Source organism: Mya arenaria, chromosome 7 (genome assembly GCF_026914265.1).
Source record: "Mya arenaria isolate MELC-2E11 chromosome 7, ASM2691426v1".
Lineage (NCBI taxonomy): Eukaryota > Metazoa > Mollusca > Bivalvia > Myida > Myidae > Mya > Mya arenaria.
The window spans coordinates 22,975,014-22,995,872 of record NC_069128.1 but is presented as its reverse complement, the minus strand read 5'-3'; the positions used below and the strand labels follow the sequence as shown (position 1 = coordinate 22,995,872).

Below are 20,859 nucleotides of genomic sequence, written 5' to 3'. Positions count from 1 at the left end.
TTACTTTGCAGGTCAACGCGGAGTCTATGAAAGACACGGACGCTACTTGGGTATGGTATATTCGTCTGGAGCACCGTGCTGTTACCAAAACCAAATTTATTCATATAATGTGCGGAAGCGTTGTCCCGAGAAATCCAATAAATCTTGCTTTCAAAAACGTCAAGACTGACCGGAGTATGCACTGGAAAAGTAATGAAAATAATAGATTCCGTTAGTAATATCACTGTAAAATAGTCATGCAATGGTGATAACTGTCATATACATTAACTTCAAAGTCCCTCAAAAACACTTCGAACATCTCATGAAAACCCAAGAAATCGTCGTACAGTTAAAACTAAATGCGCAAACTCATAATTGATTAGAACTGGATAAAAAATAACTAGTAATATACACATCAATCATACTGACACCTTTAATCAATCGAATGATGTGCTTGTAATATTGAATTCCCAAACGTTACTGAATGTGCCAGCTATCGTAAAAGTGATTCATTTAAGGATTAAAAAATACCATTTTTGATCAGCATAACTCGATCAGTTCCATCATGTTTAATGGATTCAATAACTCCAAGCTTATAATCCGCCCAATACACCCTATCATACATCAGATAGTCGATGGTGAGGGCGGACGGACGAACAAGTCGCTTCGTAACAAGAACGCTGCGATGAGAACCGTCCATCCAGGCCATCTCAATTTTTGGATGCCAGAGATCTGCGTTTACCCAATATAGCAAGCTGTATAGACAAAATAACAGAATATTCATCGTAATAGCACAATAGTTTTTCCTAATAGGAGAAAGAAGACGACATGTCGATTGAATATCATGATTTGAAACGTCACCACAAACACGTTTTCAATCATCCTCTCACGAAAGTCCTAACAATGATTACCAAAACACACTTCTTAAAAGAAAATAACTCGTTCATACACGTTTAATGAAGCCTTTTAATTATAACTCAAGAAGCTCCCGTTCTGGAAGAAGAGTAAACGTAAACATATTCTATAATTATACATTTACCCTAGTTTTGGATTGAGGGCAATAGCGAGTGGCTGGATTATCTTGGACACAACTGTATGTTGGTACCTTCCGTCAAACGTGGACACGGAGATCGATCCAAGAGCGAGGTCGCTCCAATATATGTTACTAGATAAGAAATAGTCTAATTAATGTAAAGTTTATGGTCAAACAAATTGCAACAAAAACATTTCGTCGATAAACTGACAGGTAAAAATATGCTTATCACATAAAAAAAACTCAAAAAGATTCCCTGGAGTTATCTCGTAAAAATATTTGAAGTTTAAAACATCTGCTAATATCACACCATACCGTTTTTTCGCTTGACATTTGTGATGTCACGCAAAAACTTTAACAAGCGCGATGATATTACAAAATAAACACTTTAAATAATAAAATAACATGGAGCAAGCAGAAGCTCCATCAGGTACGATCTTTAAACCTATCGCATATGGAAACAAATATATTCCTAGATGGGCTGCATCTTCGAATACTTTTTCCACCCTGTATTTATACACGAGAAATATTTATAATCGTATTGGAAACAATTATTAAATGTGTTATGTACCAATGTATGTTAGCGTAATGTTAAAAATTATATTTGATAGTTATTTGTTTGATATATTTAAAAAAAAACTATCATTAAAATATAGTGCCGCCGGTTTTTAATATACGGAACGCCATTGGCAAAAATATTTCAAATTATTTCCGTTCCACGAAAAACTCAAACTTTAGCAAAAAAGTTAATTGAGCAAATATAAATAATTTTTAACGATATTATTGATTTAATAATTTATTTCAGCCCAAACTGTCCTCTTTGTGTTGTTTGTAAGATCTCAAATGACCAAATAGAGCTATAGAATTTGGGAGAAAAAGATGTAAAGGCTTAATCGAAGCAAGTACAAAAGGGTAAGCATTTCTTCTATAGAACAAATATTTAAAGATAAATATAAATAAGATAGACTAGACATAAACATTATTATTGTTCGTTTTCACCCTCCTTTTAAGAGTTAAACATTTGGTTATTTCCCATAACTATCTAAGGATTTAATCAAACGGAATAATACAATACGGTAGTTTTTATTTGGAATACCTTTTCAGTTATCTACAACGCGATATTAAAACAGTATTGCCACCCAAACAATGACAGAACACCACAGAAGACTATTTTCAAAGATTACAGCGCAGACGCCGGACTGAAGAAAATACAATTACTCCATAGAAAACTGCTTATTTTGTGTAACTATGGCCAAAATTGCAAACAACAAAAGAAAAAAAGATGTATTTTCGGTTAGAACATTTGACTTTCAAAACAATGTAAGGGATTTCTGTAAAAAGAACTGACGAATGGAGCGAAAATGTGCTAGGCCGTCTGGAATACGCCCAAAATCTACCAGCTGTGAAAGCACGTTACCAACAGAAATGCAGTATGAACGTCAGAAAAGGCCGAAGTCTGTAAATTCAGTACTGAACCCTTCAGACAAGAAAGGAAGACCATCAAGCAGAATTGCAGATACCGCCTTCTTACAATTCATGGAATATCTGGAAGAGCGTGTTTATGACCAAATGACAATTTCTGATCATTTTTATCAGATGCAACAACTATGTGGAGAAGAAGCATACAATACGGTGTACACGAAAAAAAAGATTGTCTATTGTTTTGGCTGTAAAATCATAATATCAGAACTTGATAGGAAACCAAATGTGATAACAATTAAAGGAACTGCTGATTCCATATTACATTAATTTCATAGGAACTGAACAACGGCCAATACTCAAAGTTCGAAAAACGCAGCTGCAAAATGTATCATGAAATACATTAAAGACATGAAATTTTCGAAGGAACTATAACCCGGCGCAGATGAAATGGTGACTATTGAAAGCAACAAAAATATGTACCATAAAGTATAATGCTATTTCTTGATCATCTGGTAACAAGCAAAAATGCAGAAACAAAGACAATTGCAATAAGACAAGCATTGTATATAGTGCTATAGCTGTTTTCTGTTACAATTCGGACTTAGTATACAAATGCACCACCACTTTGGATCAATGTGTGTTGTGGACACACTGAACAGTCAGCGATTTAGTTCTTCGAATCACAGTTTTGTCTACAACAACATCGTATCATCTTCTGAAGCCGTTCAGTTGCTGTTTGCAGAGATGTCTTCACAAGGACTAACTTGTCACCAATTGTCATCCAACCCCAGTCAGTTGGAGAAATATCTCGCCCAAGCCATGTCTGAACCTAACGATAGACTATTTAGCAACGCGTTGTAGGAAGCATGGACATTGTTGTACAGCAGCATGTGGTGAGTGTCGTGGACCTAGCTGTACCAATAAGGGTGAGCTCTTTGATTAGACTAGACAGGACTAAACAACTCTGAAGTTGAGATTGATGAACAATGTGTGTTCACTAATTACAGTTATTTTACTACGCTTTATTGGTGGACATTCTAAATTGTGTTTTACTCAATTAAAAGCAAAGTATCTTAGTGTTATGCCATATAATAGGATACTAAAATATTTCATTTTATGTATGATTATGTACGAAGGTGCTGTACTGTACTGTACATATCAATTTATCAGTGGCATCTGGAATAACCAAAACATGCATTGTAACATTTAGAGGCTTATTAAACGACATTGTAATTTTCCCTGATGACCACGCATGTTTTGTTTATTATGTTGATATGTTTTACATAATAAATAGTGGAAAAGGAAAACTACAAGTATGTGTTACTAAGGACATATACATATTTTGAATATATTTAATAAAATAAAACTTAAAAAAATCAAAAACATGAAATTTCAAAAATATTTGTGTGTAAAACTTGGTGGGAAAATAAACACCAAAATTTCTAAAATCCATTTGGAAACTATACGTTACATTATATTTTCAATTTGTTAACTTTAAACACACGCATATGTATCAATAGATGTTGTTGGTTCAATGACATACAAAAAAGAGCATCTACAACTTCAAACCAGCGTGTTTCAGTCATTGTTTATATGATATTTGACACTCTTAAAGTAAAGGTCGTAGATATATATTATGGCTCCCACTCAGTGATACATGTAGGTAAACGGCTCCTGGTCAGTGACAGTGGTAGATACATTGCTCCCACGATCCCACTCACTTCTAATGGTATTTTTTATAAGGCTCCCACTTATATACATATACATATATATATATATAACTCCCTTCACATAAAAGTTGTAGATATATGGCTCCCACTCAGTGATAGTTGTAACTATGTTTTATAACTACCACTCAGTGATAGTGGCAGATAAACGGCTTCCACTGGGTCGTAGGATACAATGATTTTGGTTTTATTTTAGTAACTGTGTACATCATAATATTGTATCATTGCTGAAATGTATCCATAATTAATCTCATGAATGTTTTGAATAATCTATCTATGTTTTCTTCATACAAAATTTGTAATAAACATGTTATTACTCAATGTGACTTTAATTTGAACCATGTTCAATGGAGTATATTTTGTAAAATGTTACCTTTTGAACTATATATCATTTTAGAAACTCAACGTTGTTATTGCATTATACTAAGGACAAGATACTTTGTAATAATTATTTCTTTCGGGCAAAGATCAGGTGGTTCCAAAATATTTCCTTACTACCAGCAGAACATTTATTTTTACGACCATAAATTTAAACTCAACATGGTTGTCATTGTTTTTAAATAGGTTATTCAAATCATGAAATCACATCCTAGTTTTTAGTTCATATTTTCGTTGCCTTGATGAATATAGTCGTATAAGGGATAATTGATCTCTAAATATTACTAATTAAGAAGAAATCACGTCGAAATACGTTAATATTATACGACATTATTATATACATTAAATACGAAATAAGTTATGTTTCTCAGTAACTTGCCTTTCATTTCGCGGAAGATTTGTTTGTTCTCAGTCAATGGCCATCTTATTCGCACCTTGGTTAATTAATGTTCGGTGCTTGTTTTCCGATTTAATTGTATTTCTAAACAATGTTCATAATGTTATGACATAAGCTCCAATTAATGCCAGTAATAACAACTTATGAGCACATACCTTAAGACTTGTTCCAAAGCGGAAGCATGGAGTTCAAATAGTAAATGGGAAACAGTTCTAAGTGACATTTATTTAAAAGCAGGTAAAAACGTTTCGTGTTGGAAACTTACTCCTCCGCCCACTCAACGGCTATTGCAAAGGGTCTTGATGAGTTGACCTCAATGTTTTGAGGTATGCCTTTCTGTTCTGGTCGTTCTGGCATAGGCGTTCGGAATATTGACCTACAAATATTGTAAATAAATAACATGAATTGGTATTGTGAAATTGAAGTCGATGATTCTTACTTGTTAAAAATATTTCTCGATCACTCATTGCAACTACGTACTATTTAAATGATGTTGAAGGACTTAAAGGGAAGTTTTACACTCTCTGTTGCTGGCACTAACCACTGTCTACTTAACTTAGCTCGTTTTTTTGATAACTGAGACGTTTTTCTTGCTTGTGAAGAATCTCTTGAATATGCATATGTTTTAAAAATTTCACACAGCAGGATACTTCCCTTTATGGTACAGTTATTACTGACGTAACGCATATCACTTGATGTTGATAAAGGTTACGTGGCCCTAGTTAGTAAATGAAACACAGTTTGACAGCCATCTTATTTTAATTTAATGGATGTTTAATACATATTTTATTGCACCGTCTAAAGCATATATTTATCTAACAATTTTTATTAATATATAGCTGAAAATCATATCTTTTTTGTACAAGTGACTGGGATTTTTCTGCTCATGAAGGGATATCACTGTGTAGGAATGTGTGATTTTTGACCTTTCAATTAATGTGTTTAGTTTCAATTACTGACACTTTATTCTAATCAAGGTCACGCACGGTACTATTTAACCTTACAATGGTATCGTATATCGTTTATGTCTAAGTATTCCTTATCCGTTTGTTGTAATACTATTATTTTTTTCATTATTTTAAAAATACCGCCTAGACTCCATACAAATACACAGTTGTGTAGAATAATAGTGCCTAGAATCTATACAAAACCACCGTTGTGTAGAATAACAGCACCAAGATTCTATACATAAACACTTTTGTGTAGAATAATAGCACCAAGACTCTAAACAAAAACACAGTGATGTAGAATAACAGCACCAAGATTCTATACAAAAACACAGTGGTGTAGAATAATAGTACCCATACCCTATACAAAAACACAGTTGTGTAGAATAATAGCACGCATACTCTATACAAAAAGTATAGTTGTGTAGAATAATAGCACGCAGACTCTATACAAAAAAACACAGTTGTTAAGAATAATATCACCTAGACGTTATACATAACAACACAGTTGTATAGAATAATAGCGCATAGACACCATACAAAATACACAGTTGTTTAGAATAATAGCGCCTAGACACTATACAAAAACAGAGTTGTGTAGAATAAAAGCGCCTTGACACTATACAAAAAACAGTTTTGTAGAATAACTGCACCTAGACACCATACAAAATAAACAGTTTTGTAGAATAATAGCACATAGAGTCAGATACAGTAAGCAATATTTTGCAAGATGGTATTATCCAGACTCTATACAAAATGCACAATTGTGTAGAAAACAAGCACCCAGACGTTATATAAAATGCCCAGTGAATAATCTGTCAAAAATTCCACATTTAGTAAAGAAATTACGCCCTACCTCTGTGTAAATGCAAAAGTGCAATTTCATAACGTGTAGACTGTACCAAAAAAAATCATTTTTTGATAATCATATCGTGCAGACTCTAAAAGAAAGCGCAGTTTTGGATAATCATAACACCCAGACTCTATCAAAAAGCGCAGTTTTTTGATAATCATAACGCCCAGACTCTATCAAAAAGCGCAGTTTTGGATAATCATAAAGCCCAGACTCTATCAAAAAGCGCAGTTTTGAAAAATCATAACGCCCAGACTCTATCAAAAAGCGCAGTTTTGGATAATCAAAACGTTAAGACTCTATAAGAAAAGCAGTTTTTTTCATAATTATTACGTGCAGACTCGATCAAAAAGGATACTCATAACGCCCAGACTATAAAAAACGCACTTTTGGATAATCAGAACGTCTAGACTCTATAAAAGAAGCGCAGTTTAGGTGCCTTTTTGTACCACCTTTGTATTTCATCTGTCCAGTAGAGCAAATGCTTCTCAATGTCAACATCCATAGAAGTAACATGTTGGCCATCAACAACAGATCCCGAGTATTGCTTTTTGTTTGGTCGGTATCGTCTGATTTGGGTTAGAGTAGAAAAAAATAAAGTGCGACTTATATCTGTAAAAGAAAATATCATAAAGTCAGAATACATTTATAACGCAAAAAGAAATGCAGACGAACAGTAAACCTACAGTCAGAATACATTTATGAAGCGAACGGAAATGCAGAGGAACAGTCAAACCTACAGTCAGAGCACACATGTCAAGCGTTAAAACATGCTGACGAATAGTAAACCTACAGTCAGAGCACACTTGTCAAGCGTTAAAACATGCAGACGAATAGTAAACCTACAGTCAGAGCACACTTGTCAAGCGTTAAAACATGCAGACGAATAGTAAACCTACAGTCAGAGCACACTTGTCAAGCGTTAAAACATGCGGACGAATAGTAAACCTACAGTCAGAGCACACTTGTCAAGCGTTAATACATGCAGGCGAATAGTAAACCTACAGTCAGAGCACACTTGTCAAGCGTTAAAACATGCAAACGAACAGTAAACCTACAGTCAGAGCACACTTGTCAAGCGTTAAAACATGCAGACGAATAGTAAACCTACAGTCAGAGCACACTTGTCAAGCGTTAAAACATGCAGACGAACAGTAAACCTACAGTCAGAGAACATGTATAAAGGGTTACATCATGCAGATGAACAGTTAGCGTACAGTCAGGTCACAATTATAAAGTGTTAAAACATGCAGACATATAGTAAACTAGCGTTAAAACATACAAACGAACAAAAGACGAAGAGTAAACCTACAGTCAGAACATATTTATAAAGAATTAGATCATGCACACAAACACAGTAAATATACAGTCAGAGCACATTTATAAAAATAATATCATGCACACAAACAGTAAATATACAGTCAGAACACATTTGTAAAGCATTGAAACATGCAGAAGACTGTCAATCTACAGTCAGAGCACATTTATAAATGGTTGTAACATGCCGACGAACAGTTAACCTAAAGTCAGAGCACATTTGTAAAGCGTCGAAACATGAAGACGAACAGTTAACTTAAAGTCAGAACACATTTATACAGTGTTTTAACATGAAGACGAACAGTTACCCTAACATCAGAACACATTTATAAAGCGTCGAAACATGAAGACGAACAGTAAACCTAACATCAGAACACATTTATAAAGCAGCATTTAATCATGCAGACGAACAGTAAAACTAAACTCAGAACACATTTATAAAGCGTTTAATCATGACGACGAAGAGTTATCCTAACCTCAGAACACAATTATAAAGCGTTTAAACATGATGCCAAACAGTTAACCTAAAGTCAGAGCCCAATTATAAAGCGTTTAATCATGAGGAAGAACAGTTAACCTAAAGTCAGAACACATTTATAAAGCGTTTAAACATGCAGACCAACAGTTAACCTAAAGTCAGAACACATTTATAAAGCGTTTAAACATGCAGACCAACAGTTAACCTAAAGTCAGAACACATTTATAAAGCGTTTATTCATGCAGAAAACTGTCAATCTACAGTCAGAGCACATTTATAAAAGGTTGAAACATGAAATAGAACAGTTAACCTAAAGTCAGAACACATTTATAAAGCGTCGAAACATGAAGACGAACAGTTTATATAAAGTCAGAGCACATTTGTAAAGCATTTAATCATGCAGACGAACAGTTAACATAAAGTCAGAGCACATTTGTAAAGCGTTTAATCATGCAGACGAACAGTTAACATAAAGTCAAAGCACAATTATAAGGCGTTGAAACATGCAGACGAACAATTACCCTAAAGTCAGAGCACAATTATAAAAGGTTGAAACATGCAGACGACAAGTTAACCTAAAGTCAGAGCACATTTGTAAAGCGTTGAAACATGCAATCGAACAGTTAACATAAAGTCAGAGCACATTTGTAAAGCGTTGAACCATGCAGACGAACAGTTAACATAAAGTCAGAGCACATTTGTAAAGCGTTGAAACATGCATACGAACAGTTAACCTAAAGTCAGAACACATTTATAAAGCGTTTAATCATGCAGACGAACAGTTAACCTAACATCAGAACACATTTATAAAACGTTTAAACATGAAGACGAACAGTTAACCTAACGTCAGAACACATTTATAAAGCATTTAAACATGCAGACGAACAGTTAACCTAACGTCAGAACACATTTATAAAGCGTTAAAACATGCAGACGAACAGTAAACCTAACGTCAGAACCCATTTATAAAGCGTTGAAACATGCAGACGAACAGTAAACCTAATGTCAGAACACATTTATAAAGCGTTTAAACATGAAGACGAACAGTTAACCTAAAGTCAGAACATACTTATAAAGCATTTAAACATGCAGATGAACAGTCAAAGGAAAGTCAGAACACATTTATAAAGCGTTTAAACTTGAAGACGAACAGTTTAATCTACCTTGAAAAGAAAACGCTTAATGTGAAAACATGAATTTACGTATACATGTGTGTGAACAATATACATGTTGTAACGTTTGTAAAGGGAACGTATATGTAGGTGTTTTGTATGTACCGTCCGGTTTGCAATCCTTGCCTTGTCCTTTATCATCGTGGAAATGTGGAGCGCACTCGCACTTGAAAGAGCCCTTTACATTATTGCATAGCTGAGGACAGAAGTTGCCATGCAATGAACATTCGTCGATATCTGAAATGTTTGAAAGACCCCTTTACATTAGATTGCATTACTGTGGACGGAAGTTGCCATGCAATGTACATTTGTCATTGTCTAAAATGTAGCATGTTATATGTAATAATGTATCATATTCCGAGTCCGTTTCCTGGGCAGCAACAAGTACTGGAGTCCTTGTTGAGAGAACAAGAGAAAGTTAGATTGGATGATGCCCACGACCTCTGGATGAGAGGCGGAAATCTATACTACTAGACAACTTTCTACACTTTTTTATTGTTTTCATTCGTGTATACAATTCTGGCCTAACCATGGTTCATTAATATACGTGACGTCAAGCGTACACAAGGCAACGCTATCAATAAACAGATATACTCCAATATCTCGAAATCGCAACAACTGCAGCATCTGTTGGGATATTTGTATATTTGATTCGACCAATATATGTAATAAATGAACTAGCTAATTGGACTTATACTGTTATATAATGGGCCAGAACGAAAAATTTCGTTTTCGAATCTCCAAGATAGTTAGTGCAGTACTTTCTAGTTAAGGTTCAGTATATTTCGTTCCCGAAACACTTTCAGTCTTTATTCTGGGCAGTTACTACATAAATGTCACATGGGTGTTCGTAATATGTTGTTCCAGAAACACGTTCAGTCTATTTCCATGGCAGATACTGCAGTAATATATTATGTGAGTCCGTTATATGTGGAAAGTTATGTGAAAAATTATGAACATCTCTAATATATTTTTTTTATTATTAAATATTCCACATTACACAATACAATTGATCATATACATACGTAATGTATAATATATGGTGTTTATTATGTAATGTTTATTTAAGAAGTGAGGGTGGTGTCTATACAGAAAAGAATAGACATTTTTATATTGTTAAACAAACTGATAAAAAAAGGAAAAAGAAGACAAAAAAAGCAGAGATCAATTTTAAACCAGAAAAGAAAAATATTAACAAGTAAATAAAGAGTTTATAAACTACGAAAAGGTAGAAAGAAAAAAAAGACTGTACTAGAGGGTGTTGCTTAAATTTAATTTTTCTTTTAATACATGCCATTTTTGCTCGTGGACTGTTAGTTTGTCATTCATGAATGCAATTTCATGTTCGATTTTGTATCGCAAACCTATGTAGTTTTTCAAAGCTGTAAAAGTTGGAGTAATATCTCTAAGCTTCATAAAGTATATAAAATATTTCAACAACACCATAAAGAAATTAATGAGACGACTAAAATTTGATATATATATGTGGTTAAATTCAGACGTTGGTTCAGGCTTTACGAACACATTGAACAAAATATAGTCAATTCATTTTGCGAACCTTCACAGGTGGTTTTATCTTCATCACTGATTTTATAACCAGCGAAACAAGAGCAATAGCGAACGTCATTGACATCTCTGCAGTTTTGTTGACAACCTCCATTGTCAGCGGAGCAACCGGATTCATCATCAAAATAGACTTGAATTCAACAGAAAAACAAGTATACTAGTAATATAAGTGAATATAAGAATAATACACAATTTTGTAGTCTATTTGAAAATCGTTCATTGAATGACCCGTGCTTGTTATCCAGCTGTTTATAGCCATTAAATGCTCTTTTTATTGTAGTATTTTATTGTATTGTTCATACTTTTCGGTAAAATATTGAGTTTATCAACACTACGCTTAGTTTGCATTTATTTTAAAAACCGACACGAAACTTACAACACATCTCGTCAGTTCCATCCCCACAATGATCATCGTAATAATCGTAATTGCAAAACAATGAAAGATGCACGCACGTATTGTTACAATTGTAAAAATCAAGCTCACATTCCATCTCTTGATATGTACCTTTATGAAAAAGCGAAAAGCATAGAATAGTACCAAAATTATAGCAGTGTTGAACAATCTATGCTTAAGTGAATAGTACCAAAGTTATAGCAGTTTTGAACACTTTATGGTTAAGTGAATAGAACTAAGATTATAGCAGTTTTGAACACTTTATGCATAAGAGAATAGTACCAAAATTATAGCAGTTTTGAACACTTTATGCTTCAGTGAATAGTACCAAAATATAGCAGTTTTGAACACTTTATGCTTCAGTGAATAGTACCAAATTTATAGCAGTCTTTAACAATTTGTGCTGAAGTGAATAGTACCAAAATTATAGCAGTTTTTAACAATTTGTGCTTAAGTGAATAGTACCAAAATTATAGCAGTGTTGAACACTTCAAGCTTCATTAAATTTTGTAAATTTTGTATTTGAAATATTGCAACGTTACTTACATACAACCATTTATGGTATTCAATAGTGGTCTCAATGAAATCAAAAAAGGTAAGACATTGACGATCATATACAGCCAATCCATTTATGGACAATTATCTACAAACACTCTAAAGTTAAGACATAAATGTCTTAAGTCTTAACTTTAGAGTGATTGTCGATAATTGAGTTCTACAAAAGTGTCTATGGGTTTGTAACAAATATAGGTCGAAACCGACTTACTGATGAGCAACTTAAATACAAATCAACCACAAGGGATATATATGTATTTGTAATACCTTTACTATTTTAAAACCCTTAGGATAAAATATAACACGATGAAATAATTGGCTATATAACTCCTTCAGTTATAGTGCGTACTTACATTCGGTATCAATATCTTCTACATCACATTCTACGAGCTTGCTACAGACTTGCCATTTTGGATGACATGCGCCATGGTTGCACCGCATGTGCGTATCTGTTGGACACGCTATCTGATCACATGATTCTAGGAGTTCGTCTGATTGGTCAATGCAGTCCGCATGACCGTCACAAACCCAAATATGTGGTATACATTGCTGCAATCGATTAGTTTTAATGCAATCATTTTCAAATAATGTGTGCAAAATGCAAGATTGCACAAAAATATCAATATATCATACGTGTCTGTCATATAAATAACGAATAATGAGATCGTGATTGATAATAGTAAATAGTACTGAATATGTTAAGTGTTAAAACAATGGTTTTGAAATAGAAATGAGAATAAAAACTGATAGTCTAAGCAAATAGCACCGTCCATACATTTTTATAAAATTATCTAGTTTTCCAACGATAATATTCCTAATTGAATTTTTAATATTAATTTCAAAATCAATTAAACAAACTCAACCTGAACGTTAGGTGACAAGTTTGTCGTGTACAAAGCCTGATAAATGCTATTATTATATGACATACCCCATTTTTGCAGGTAAAATGTATACTGTCACAAGGTGTCTTCTCTTTTGAACAATTTAATTCATCGGAGCCATCTGGGCATTGTGGGAGACCGTCACACACATACCGTGAATTAAGGCATTGTGATATGTTGCTACACTGAAACTGGCCACTGCCACACATCATTGTACCTGCAAGGTAGGAGAATTTTATGCATTTTTTGTTCTCGGTTAAAACACTTATAATTATAATTTAAAGATGCACTCTTTCTCTCAAATAAGATTTACCACATAATTTATATGTGTTATACATGTGTATGTATTGTATTGAATAAGAGTGTCTCTTTAAAGGAAGTCTTAGTAAAGTTACATCTTGCCTCAAGCAAATATGTCACTGTATTTATCCGAAAATTCTTAATCACGGAAGTAATAGCTATGGATAAGTGACAATAATTAGTTCTTTTGTTTAGAAATAACATATTAGATAAGATATTTTTCTGTAGGAAAATTTCCAATTTGAAAAACAATGTATGATCTTTTATCGGATCAAATATAATTTAATATTCATTTATTGACTTTCTCAAATACATTGGGCAACATTGGTTAACAGCTATAGTTGGCACTGTCAATAAACTACCTATGTCGGTCAAAACAAAAACAAATCGTTTGCGTTGTATTGTCATGATCCTGCCGTCCTGGTAAGACATGTTATTATGTTAAAACTAATGGGAAACACAACCCTTTTTTAACATAAGCCAAGTAAAATGAAATTGAATTACAGGTACCGAAGAATATCAAATGCACTATTGAAAAGTACAATAGAAACATCAAACATCATTGATCATGTAAATACACACCAGGAATTTCTTTGTTTCGTTATTGACAGACTTGAGGCGAGGGGGCATAAGTACTAGGTTAATTCAATTGATGTTTTTCCAAAAAAGCATTGAGGCATACTCGTAACCTAACACAAACAAAAGTGTCAATAAACCTACTGGACAACATACGATATGCCATCATTGACATGCTATTACATTTCAGATATTTAACTACAAGAAATTAGTAAAGGAAACTACTGCACAATCCAAATGTTTAACATACTTGTACATGCTAGTTCATCCGAGTTATCTCCACAATCGTTGTCATGGTCACATAACCACATACGTTGAACACATTTCTGGTTTCTACATCGCATTTCCGCTTCTGAGCACTTTCGGTACAAAGGTGCTGCAGTTAAAAGCGATCATTATTTGCCATTATTAATTTATTAAAGTCTGAAAAACATATCATCAATTTCAGTGCTTTTAAGTACCATACGTAAGAAAACTCAAAGTGAATTTTGTCCCTAGAATTGAATTAGATAAGAAGAAATAATATCACATTTGATATGACAAACAGAACATAGATGTAAAATTTACAATAATCATTATCAAAGATTTACACACCGCACAAAATGATGTCTTCATCACTATGGTCCCCACAATCGTTGTCAAAATCACACATCAATCTCTTGGGTACACACCTGCAAAAATTGAGTCTCAATAAAAACCTTGTGTTATCACAGGAGTAATTTGAATAAAGACCTTGCAATGTATTAAAAAAAAAACTACAACACGGACTTTCTTTCAGATCAGTTTTATAAATGTCGTGTGCAACAACTATTATAAATGAGAATATTTGAAAAACATTTTGAGCTACATTCGACACTCGCTTTGAAGAAGTAAGTAACTAGACGTGACAAAGGCATCTCCTGTAGTCACACAGTAATTTGTATAAGAAAGTATGTGCTTCAAATGTTCTACTGTGTCCTATGACAAATTGTTATTGTCAGGAGTTATGTGCTTCAAATGATTTACTGCAACACATGACACGTTGTTACAGTTAGGTGTTTTGTGCTTCAAATGTTGCACTGTCAAACATGACAAATTGTTATTGTCAGGAGTTATGTGCTTCAAATGTTATACTGCTACACATGACATGTTGTTACAGTTAGGTGTTTTGTGCTTCAAATGTTGCACTGTTAAACATGACACGTTGTTACTGTTAGGTGTTTTGTGCTTCAAATGTGATACTGCTACACATGACATGTTGTTACAGTTAGGTGTTTTGTGCTTCAAATGTTGCACTGTTAAACATGACACGTTGTAACTGTCAGGAGTTATGTGCTTCAAATGTTATACTGCTACACATGACATGTTGTTACAGTTAGGTGTTTTGTGCTTCAAATGTTGCACTGTTAAACATGACACGTTGTAACTGTCAGGAGTCATGTGCTTCAAAGGTTATACTGCTACACATGACATGTTGTTACAGTTAGGTGTTGTGTGCTTCAAATGTTTCACTGTTATACATGACACATTGTAACTGTCAGGAGTTATGTGCTTCAAATGATTTACTGCTACACATGACATGTTGTTACAGTTAGGTGTTTTATGCTTCAAATGTTGCACTGTTAAACATGACACGTTGTAACTGTCAGGAGTTATGTGCTTCAATTGTTATACTGCTACACATGACATGTTGTTACAGTTAGGTGTTTTATGCTTCAAATGTTGCACTGTTAAACATGACACGTTGTAACTGTCAGGAGTTATAAGCTTCAATTGTTATACGGCTACACATGACATGTTGTTACAGTTAGGTGTTTTGTGCTTCAAATGTTGCACTGTTAAACATGACACTATGTAACTGTCAGGAGTTATGTGCTTCAAATGTTATACTGCTACACATGACATGTTGTTACAGTTAGGTGTTTTGTGCTTCAAATGTTGCACTGTTAAACATGACACGTTGTAACTGTCAGGAGTTATGTGCTTCAAATGTTATACTGCTACAAATGACATGTTGTTACAGTTAGGTGTTTTGTGCTTCAAATGTTGCACTTTTAAACATGACACGTTGTAACTGTCAGGAGTTATGTGCTTCAAATGTGATACTGCTACACATGACATGTTGTTACAGTTAGGTGTTTTATGCTTCAAATGTTGCACTGTTAAACATGACAAATTGTAACTGTCAGGAGTTATGTGCTTCAAATGTTATACTGCTACACATGACATGTTGTTACAGTTAGGTGTTTTGTGCTTCAAATGTTGCACTGTTAAACATGACACGTTGTAACTGTCAGGAGTTATGTGCTTCAAATGTGATACTGCTACACATGACATGTTATTACAGTTAGGTGTTTTGTGCTTCAAATGTTGCACTGTTAAACATGACACGTTGTAACTGTCAGGAGTTATGTGCTTCAATTGTTATACTGCTACACATGACATGTTGTTACAGTTAGGTGTTTTGTGCTTCAAATGTAGCACTGTTAAACATGACAAATTGTAACTGTCAGGAGTTATGTGCTTCAATTGTTATACTGCTACACATGACATGTTGTTACAGTTAGATGTATTATGCTTCAAATGTTGCACTATTAAACATGACAAATTGTAACTGTCAGGAGTTATGTGCTTCAATTGTTATACTGCTACACATGACATGTTGTTACAGTTAAGTGTTTTGTGCTTCAAATGTTGCACTGTTAAACATGACACGTTGTAACTGTCAGGAGTTATGTGCTTCAAATGTTATACTGCTACACATGACATGTTGTTACAGTTAGGTGTTTTGTGCTTCAAATGTTGCACTGTTAAACATGACACGTTGTAACTGTCAGGAGTTATGTGCTTCAAATGTTATACTGCTACACATGACATGTTGTTACAGTTAGGTGTTTTGTGCTTCAAATGTTGCACTTTTAAACATGACACGTTGTAACTGTCAGGAGTTATGTGCTTCAAATGTGATACTGCTACACATGACATGTTGTTACAGTTAGGTGTTTTATGCTTCAAATGTTGCACTGTTAAACATGACAAATTGTAACTGTCAGGAGTTATGTGCTTCAAATGTTATACTGCTACACATGACATGTTGTTACAGTTAGGTGTTTTGTGCTTCAAATGTTGCACTGTTAAACATGACACGTTGTAACTGTCAGGAGTTATGTGCTTCAAATGTGATACTGCTACACATGACATGTTGTTACAGTTAGGTGTTTTGTGCTTGAAATGTTGCACTGTTAAACATGACACGTTGTAACTGTCAGGAGTTATGTGCTTCAATTGTGATACTGCTACACATGACATGTTGTTACTGTTAGGTGTTTTGTGCTTAAAATGTTATACTGCTACACATGACATGTTGTTACAGTTAGGTGTTTTGTGCTTCAAATGTTGCACTGTTAAACATGACACGTTGTATCTGTCAGAAGTTATGTACTTCAAATGTTATACTGCTACACATGACATGTTGTTACAGTTAGGTGTTTTGTGCTTCAAATGTTGCACTGTCAAACATGACAAATTGTAACTGTCAGGAGTTATGTGCTTCAATTGTTATACTGCTACACATGACATGTTGTTACAATTAGGTGTTTTATGCTTCAAAGGTTGCACTGTTAAGCATGACACGTTGTAACTGTCAGGAGTTATGTGCTTCAAATGTGATACTGCTACACATGACATGTTGTTACAGTTAGGTGTTTTGTGCTTCAAATGTTGCACTGTTAAACATGACACATTGTAAGTGTCAGGAGTTATGTGCTTCAAATGTTATACTGCTACACATGACATGTTGTTAGAGTTAGGTGTTTTGTGCTTCAAATGTTGCAATGTTAAACATGACACATTGTAACTGTCAGGAGTTATGTGCTTCAAAGGTTATACTGCTAAACATGACATGTTGTAACTGTTAGGTGTTTTGTGCTTCAAATGTTGTACTGTTAAACATGACACGTTGTAACTGTCAGGAGTTATGTGCTTCAAATGTTATACTGCTACACATGACACGTTGTTACAGTTAGGTGTTTTGTGCTTCAAATGTTGCACTGTTAAACATGACATGTTGTAACGGTCAGGAGTTATGTGCTTCAAATGTGATACTGCTACACATGACATGTTGTAACAGTTAGGCGTTTTGTGCTTCAAATGTTATACTGCTACACACGACATGTTGTTACAGTTAAGTGTTTTGTGCTTCAAATGTTGCACTGTTAAACATGACACGTTGTAACTGTCAGGAGTTAGTGCTTCAATTGTTATACTGCTACACATGACATGTTGTTACAGTTAGGTGTTTTGTGCTTCAAATGTTGCACTGCTACACATGACACGTTGTAACTGTCAGGAGTTATGTGCTTCAAATGTTATACTGCTACACATGACATGTTGTTACAGTTAGGTGTTTTCTGCTTAAAATGTTGCACTGTTAAACATGACACGTTGTAACTGTCAGGAGTTATATGCTTCAAATGATATACTGCTACACATGACATGTTGTTACAGTTAGGTGTTTTGTGCTTCAAATGAACTAAACATGACACGTTGTAACTGTCAGGAGTTATGTGTTTCAAATGTGAAACTGCTACACATGACATGTTGTTACAGTTAGGTGTTTTATGCTTCAAATGTTGCACTGTTAAACATGACAAATTGTAACTGTCAGGAGTTATGTGCTTCAAATGTTATACTGCTACACATGACATGTTGTTACAGTTAGGTGTTTTGTGCTTCAAATGTTGCACTGTTAAACATGACACGTTGTAACTGTCAGGAGTTATGTGCTTCAAATGTGATGCTGCTACACATGACATGTTGTTACAGTTAGGTATTTTGTGCTTGAAATGTTGCACTGTTAAACATGACACGTTGTAACTGTCAGGAGTTATGTGCTTCAAATGTTATACTGGTACACATGACATGTTCTTACAGTTAGGTGTTTTGTGCTTCAAATGATGCACTGTTAAACATGACACGTTGTAACTGTCAGGAGTTATGTGCTTCAAATGTGATACTGCTACACATGACACGTTGTTACAGTTAGGTGTTTTGTGCTTCAAATGTTGCACTGTTAAACATGACACGTTGTAACTGTCAGGAGTTATGTGCTTCAAATATTATACTGCTACACATGACACGTTGTTACAGTTAGGTGTTTTGTGCTTCAAATGTTGCACTGTTAAACATGACACGTTGTAACTGTCAGGAGTTATGTGCTTCAATTGTGATACTGCTTCACATGACATGTTGTTACAGTTAGGTGTTTTGTGCTTAAAATGTTATACTGCTACACATGACATGTTGTTACAGTTAGGTGTTTTGTGCTTCAAATGTTGCACTGTTAAACATGACACGTTGTAACTGTCAGGAGTTATGTGCTTCAAATGTTATACTGCTACACATGACATGTTGTTACAGTTAGGTGTTTTGTGCCTCAAATGTTGCACTGTTAAACATGACAAATTGTAACTGTCAGGAGTTATGTGCTTCAAATGTTATACTGCTACACATGACATGTTGTTACAGTTAGGTGTTTTATGCTTCAAATGTTGCACTGTTAAACATGACACGTTGTAACTGTCAGGAGTTATGTGCTTCAAATGTGATACTGCTACACATGACATGATGTTACAGTTAGGTGTTTTGTGCTTCAAATGTTGCACTGTTAAACATGACACGTTGTAACTGTCAGGAGTTATGTGCTTCAATTGTGATACTGCTACACATGACATTTTGTTACTGTTAGGTGTTTTGTGCTTAAAATGTTATACTGCTACACATGACATGTTGTTACAGTTAGGTGTTTTGTGCTTCAAATGTTGCACTGTTAATCATGACACGTTGTATCTGTCAGAAGTTATGTACTTCAAATGTTATACTGCTACACATGACATGTTGTTACAGTTAGGTGTTTTGTGCTTCAAATGTTGCACTGTCAAACATGACAAATTGTAACTGTCAGGAGTTATGTGCTTCAATTGTTATACTGCTACACATGACATGTTGTTACAATTAGGTGTTTTATGCTTCAAATGTTGCACTGTTAAGCATGACACGTTGTAACTGTCAGGAGTTATGTGCTTCAAATGTGATACTGCTACACATGACATGTTGTTACAGTTAGGTGTTTTGTGCTTCAAATGTTGCACTGTTAAACATGACACATTGTAAGTGTCAGGAGTTATGTGCTTCAAATGTTATACTGCTACACATGACATGTTGTTAGAGTTAGGTGTTTTGTGCTTCAAATGTTGCAATGTTAAACATGACAAATTGTAACTGTCAGGAGTTATGTGCTTCAAAGGTTATACTGCTACACATGACATGTTGTTACTGTTAGGTGTTTTGTGCTTCAAATGTTGTACTGTTAAACATGACACGTTGTAACTGTCAGGAGTTATGTGCTTCAAATGTTATACTGCTACACATGACACGTTGTTACAGTTAGGTGTTTTGTGCTTCAAATGTTGCACTGTTAAACATGACATGTTGTAACGGTCAGGAGTTATGTGCTTCAAAGGTTATACTGCTACACATGACATGTTGTTACTGTTAGGTGTTTTGTGCTTCAAATGTTGCACTGTTAAACATGACACGTTGTAACTGTCAGGAGTTATATGCTTCAAATGTTATACTGCTACACATGACACGTTGTTACAGTTATGTGTTTTGTGCTTCAAATGTTGCACTGTTAAAAATGACATGTTGTAACGGTCAGGAGTTATGTGCTTCAAATGTGATACTGCTACACAGGACATGTTGCAACAGTTAGGCGTTTTGTGCTTCAAATGTTATACTGCTACACACGACATGTTGTTACAGTTAAGTGTTTTGTGATTCAAATGTTGCACTGTTAAACATGACACGTTGTAACTGTCAGGAGTTAGTGCTTCAATTGTTATACT

The 20,859-nt window shown here is 34.4% G+C and overlaps 1 protein-coding gene across 3 annotated transcripts in view; it reads right to left on the bottom strand.

Annotated features, from left to right (window-relative positions):
• The window catches only part of LOC128240624 (low-density lipoprotein receptor-related protein 2-like), a 145,934-nt gene that overhangs the window by 7,726 nt on the left and 117,349 nt on the right, over window positions 1–20,859 (bottom strand). For all 3 annotated transcript variants that reach the window (XM_052957329.1, XM_052957330.1, XM_052957331.1), the window contains 12 exons: window positions 14,570–14,646; window positions 14,226–14,351; window positions 13,147–13,316; window positions 12,572–12,767; window positions 11,646–11,774; window positions 11,262–11,399; window positions 9,809–9,940; window positions 7,189–7,348; window positions 5,202–5,312; window positions 1,019–1,144; window positions 511–734; window positions 5–181 (listed from right to left, as the gene is read on the bottom strand). In XM_052957329.1, coding sequence (XP_052813289.1) covers window positions 5–181; window positions 511–734; window positions 1,019–1,144; window positions 5,202–5,312; window positions 7,189–7,348; window positions 9,809–9,940; window positions 11,262–11,399; window positions 11,646–11,774; window positions 12,572–12,767; window positions 13,147–13,316; window positions 14,226–14,351; window positions 14,570–14,646 — 1,766 coding nt within the window. The remainder of the gene's footprint in view (window positions 1–4; window positions 182–510; window positions 735–1,018; window positions 1,145–5,201; window positions 5,313–7,188; window positions 7,349–9,808; window positions 9,941–11,261; window positions 11,400–11,645; window positions 11,775–12,571; window positions 12,768–13,146; window positions 13,317–14,225; window positions 14,352–14,569; window positions 14,647–20,859) is intronic.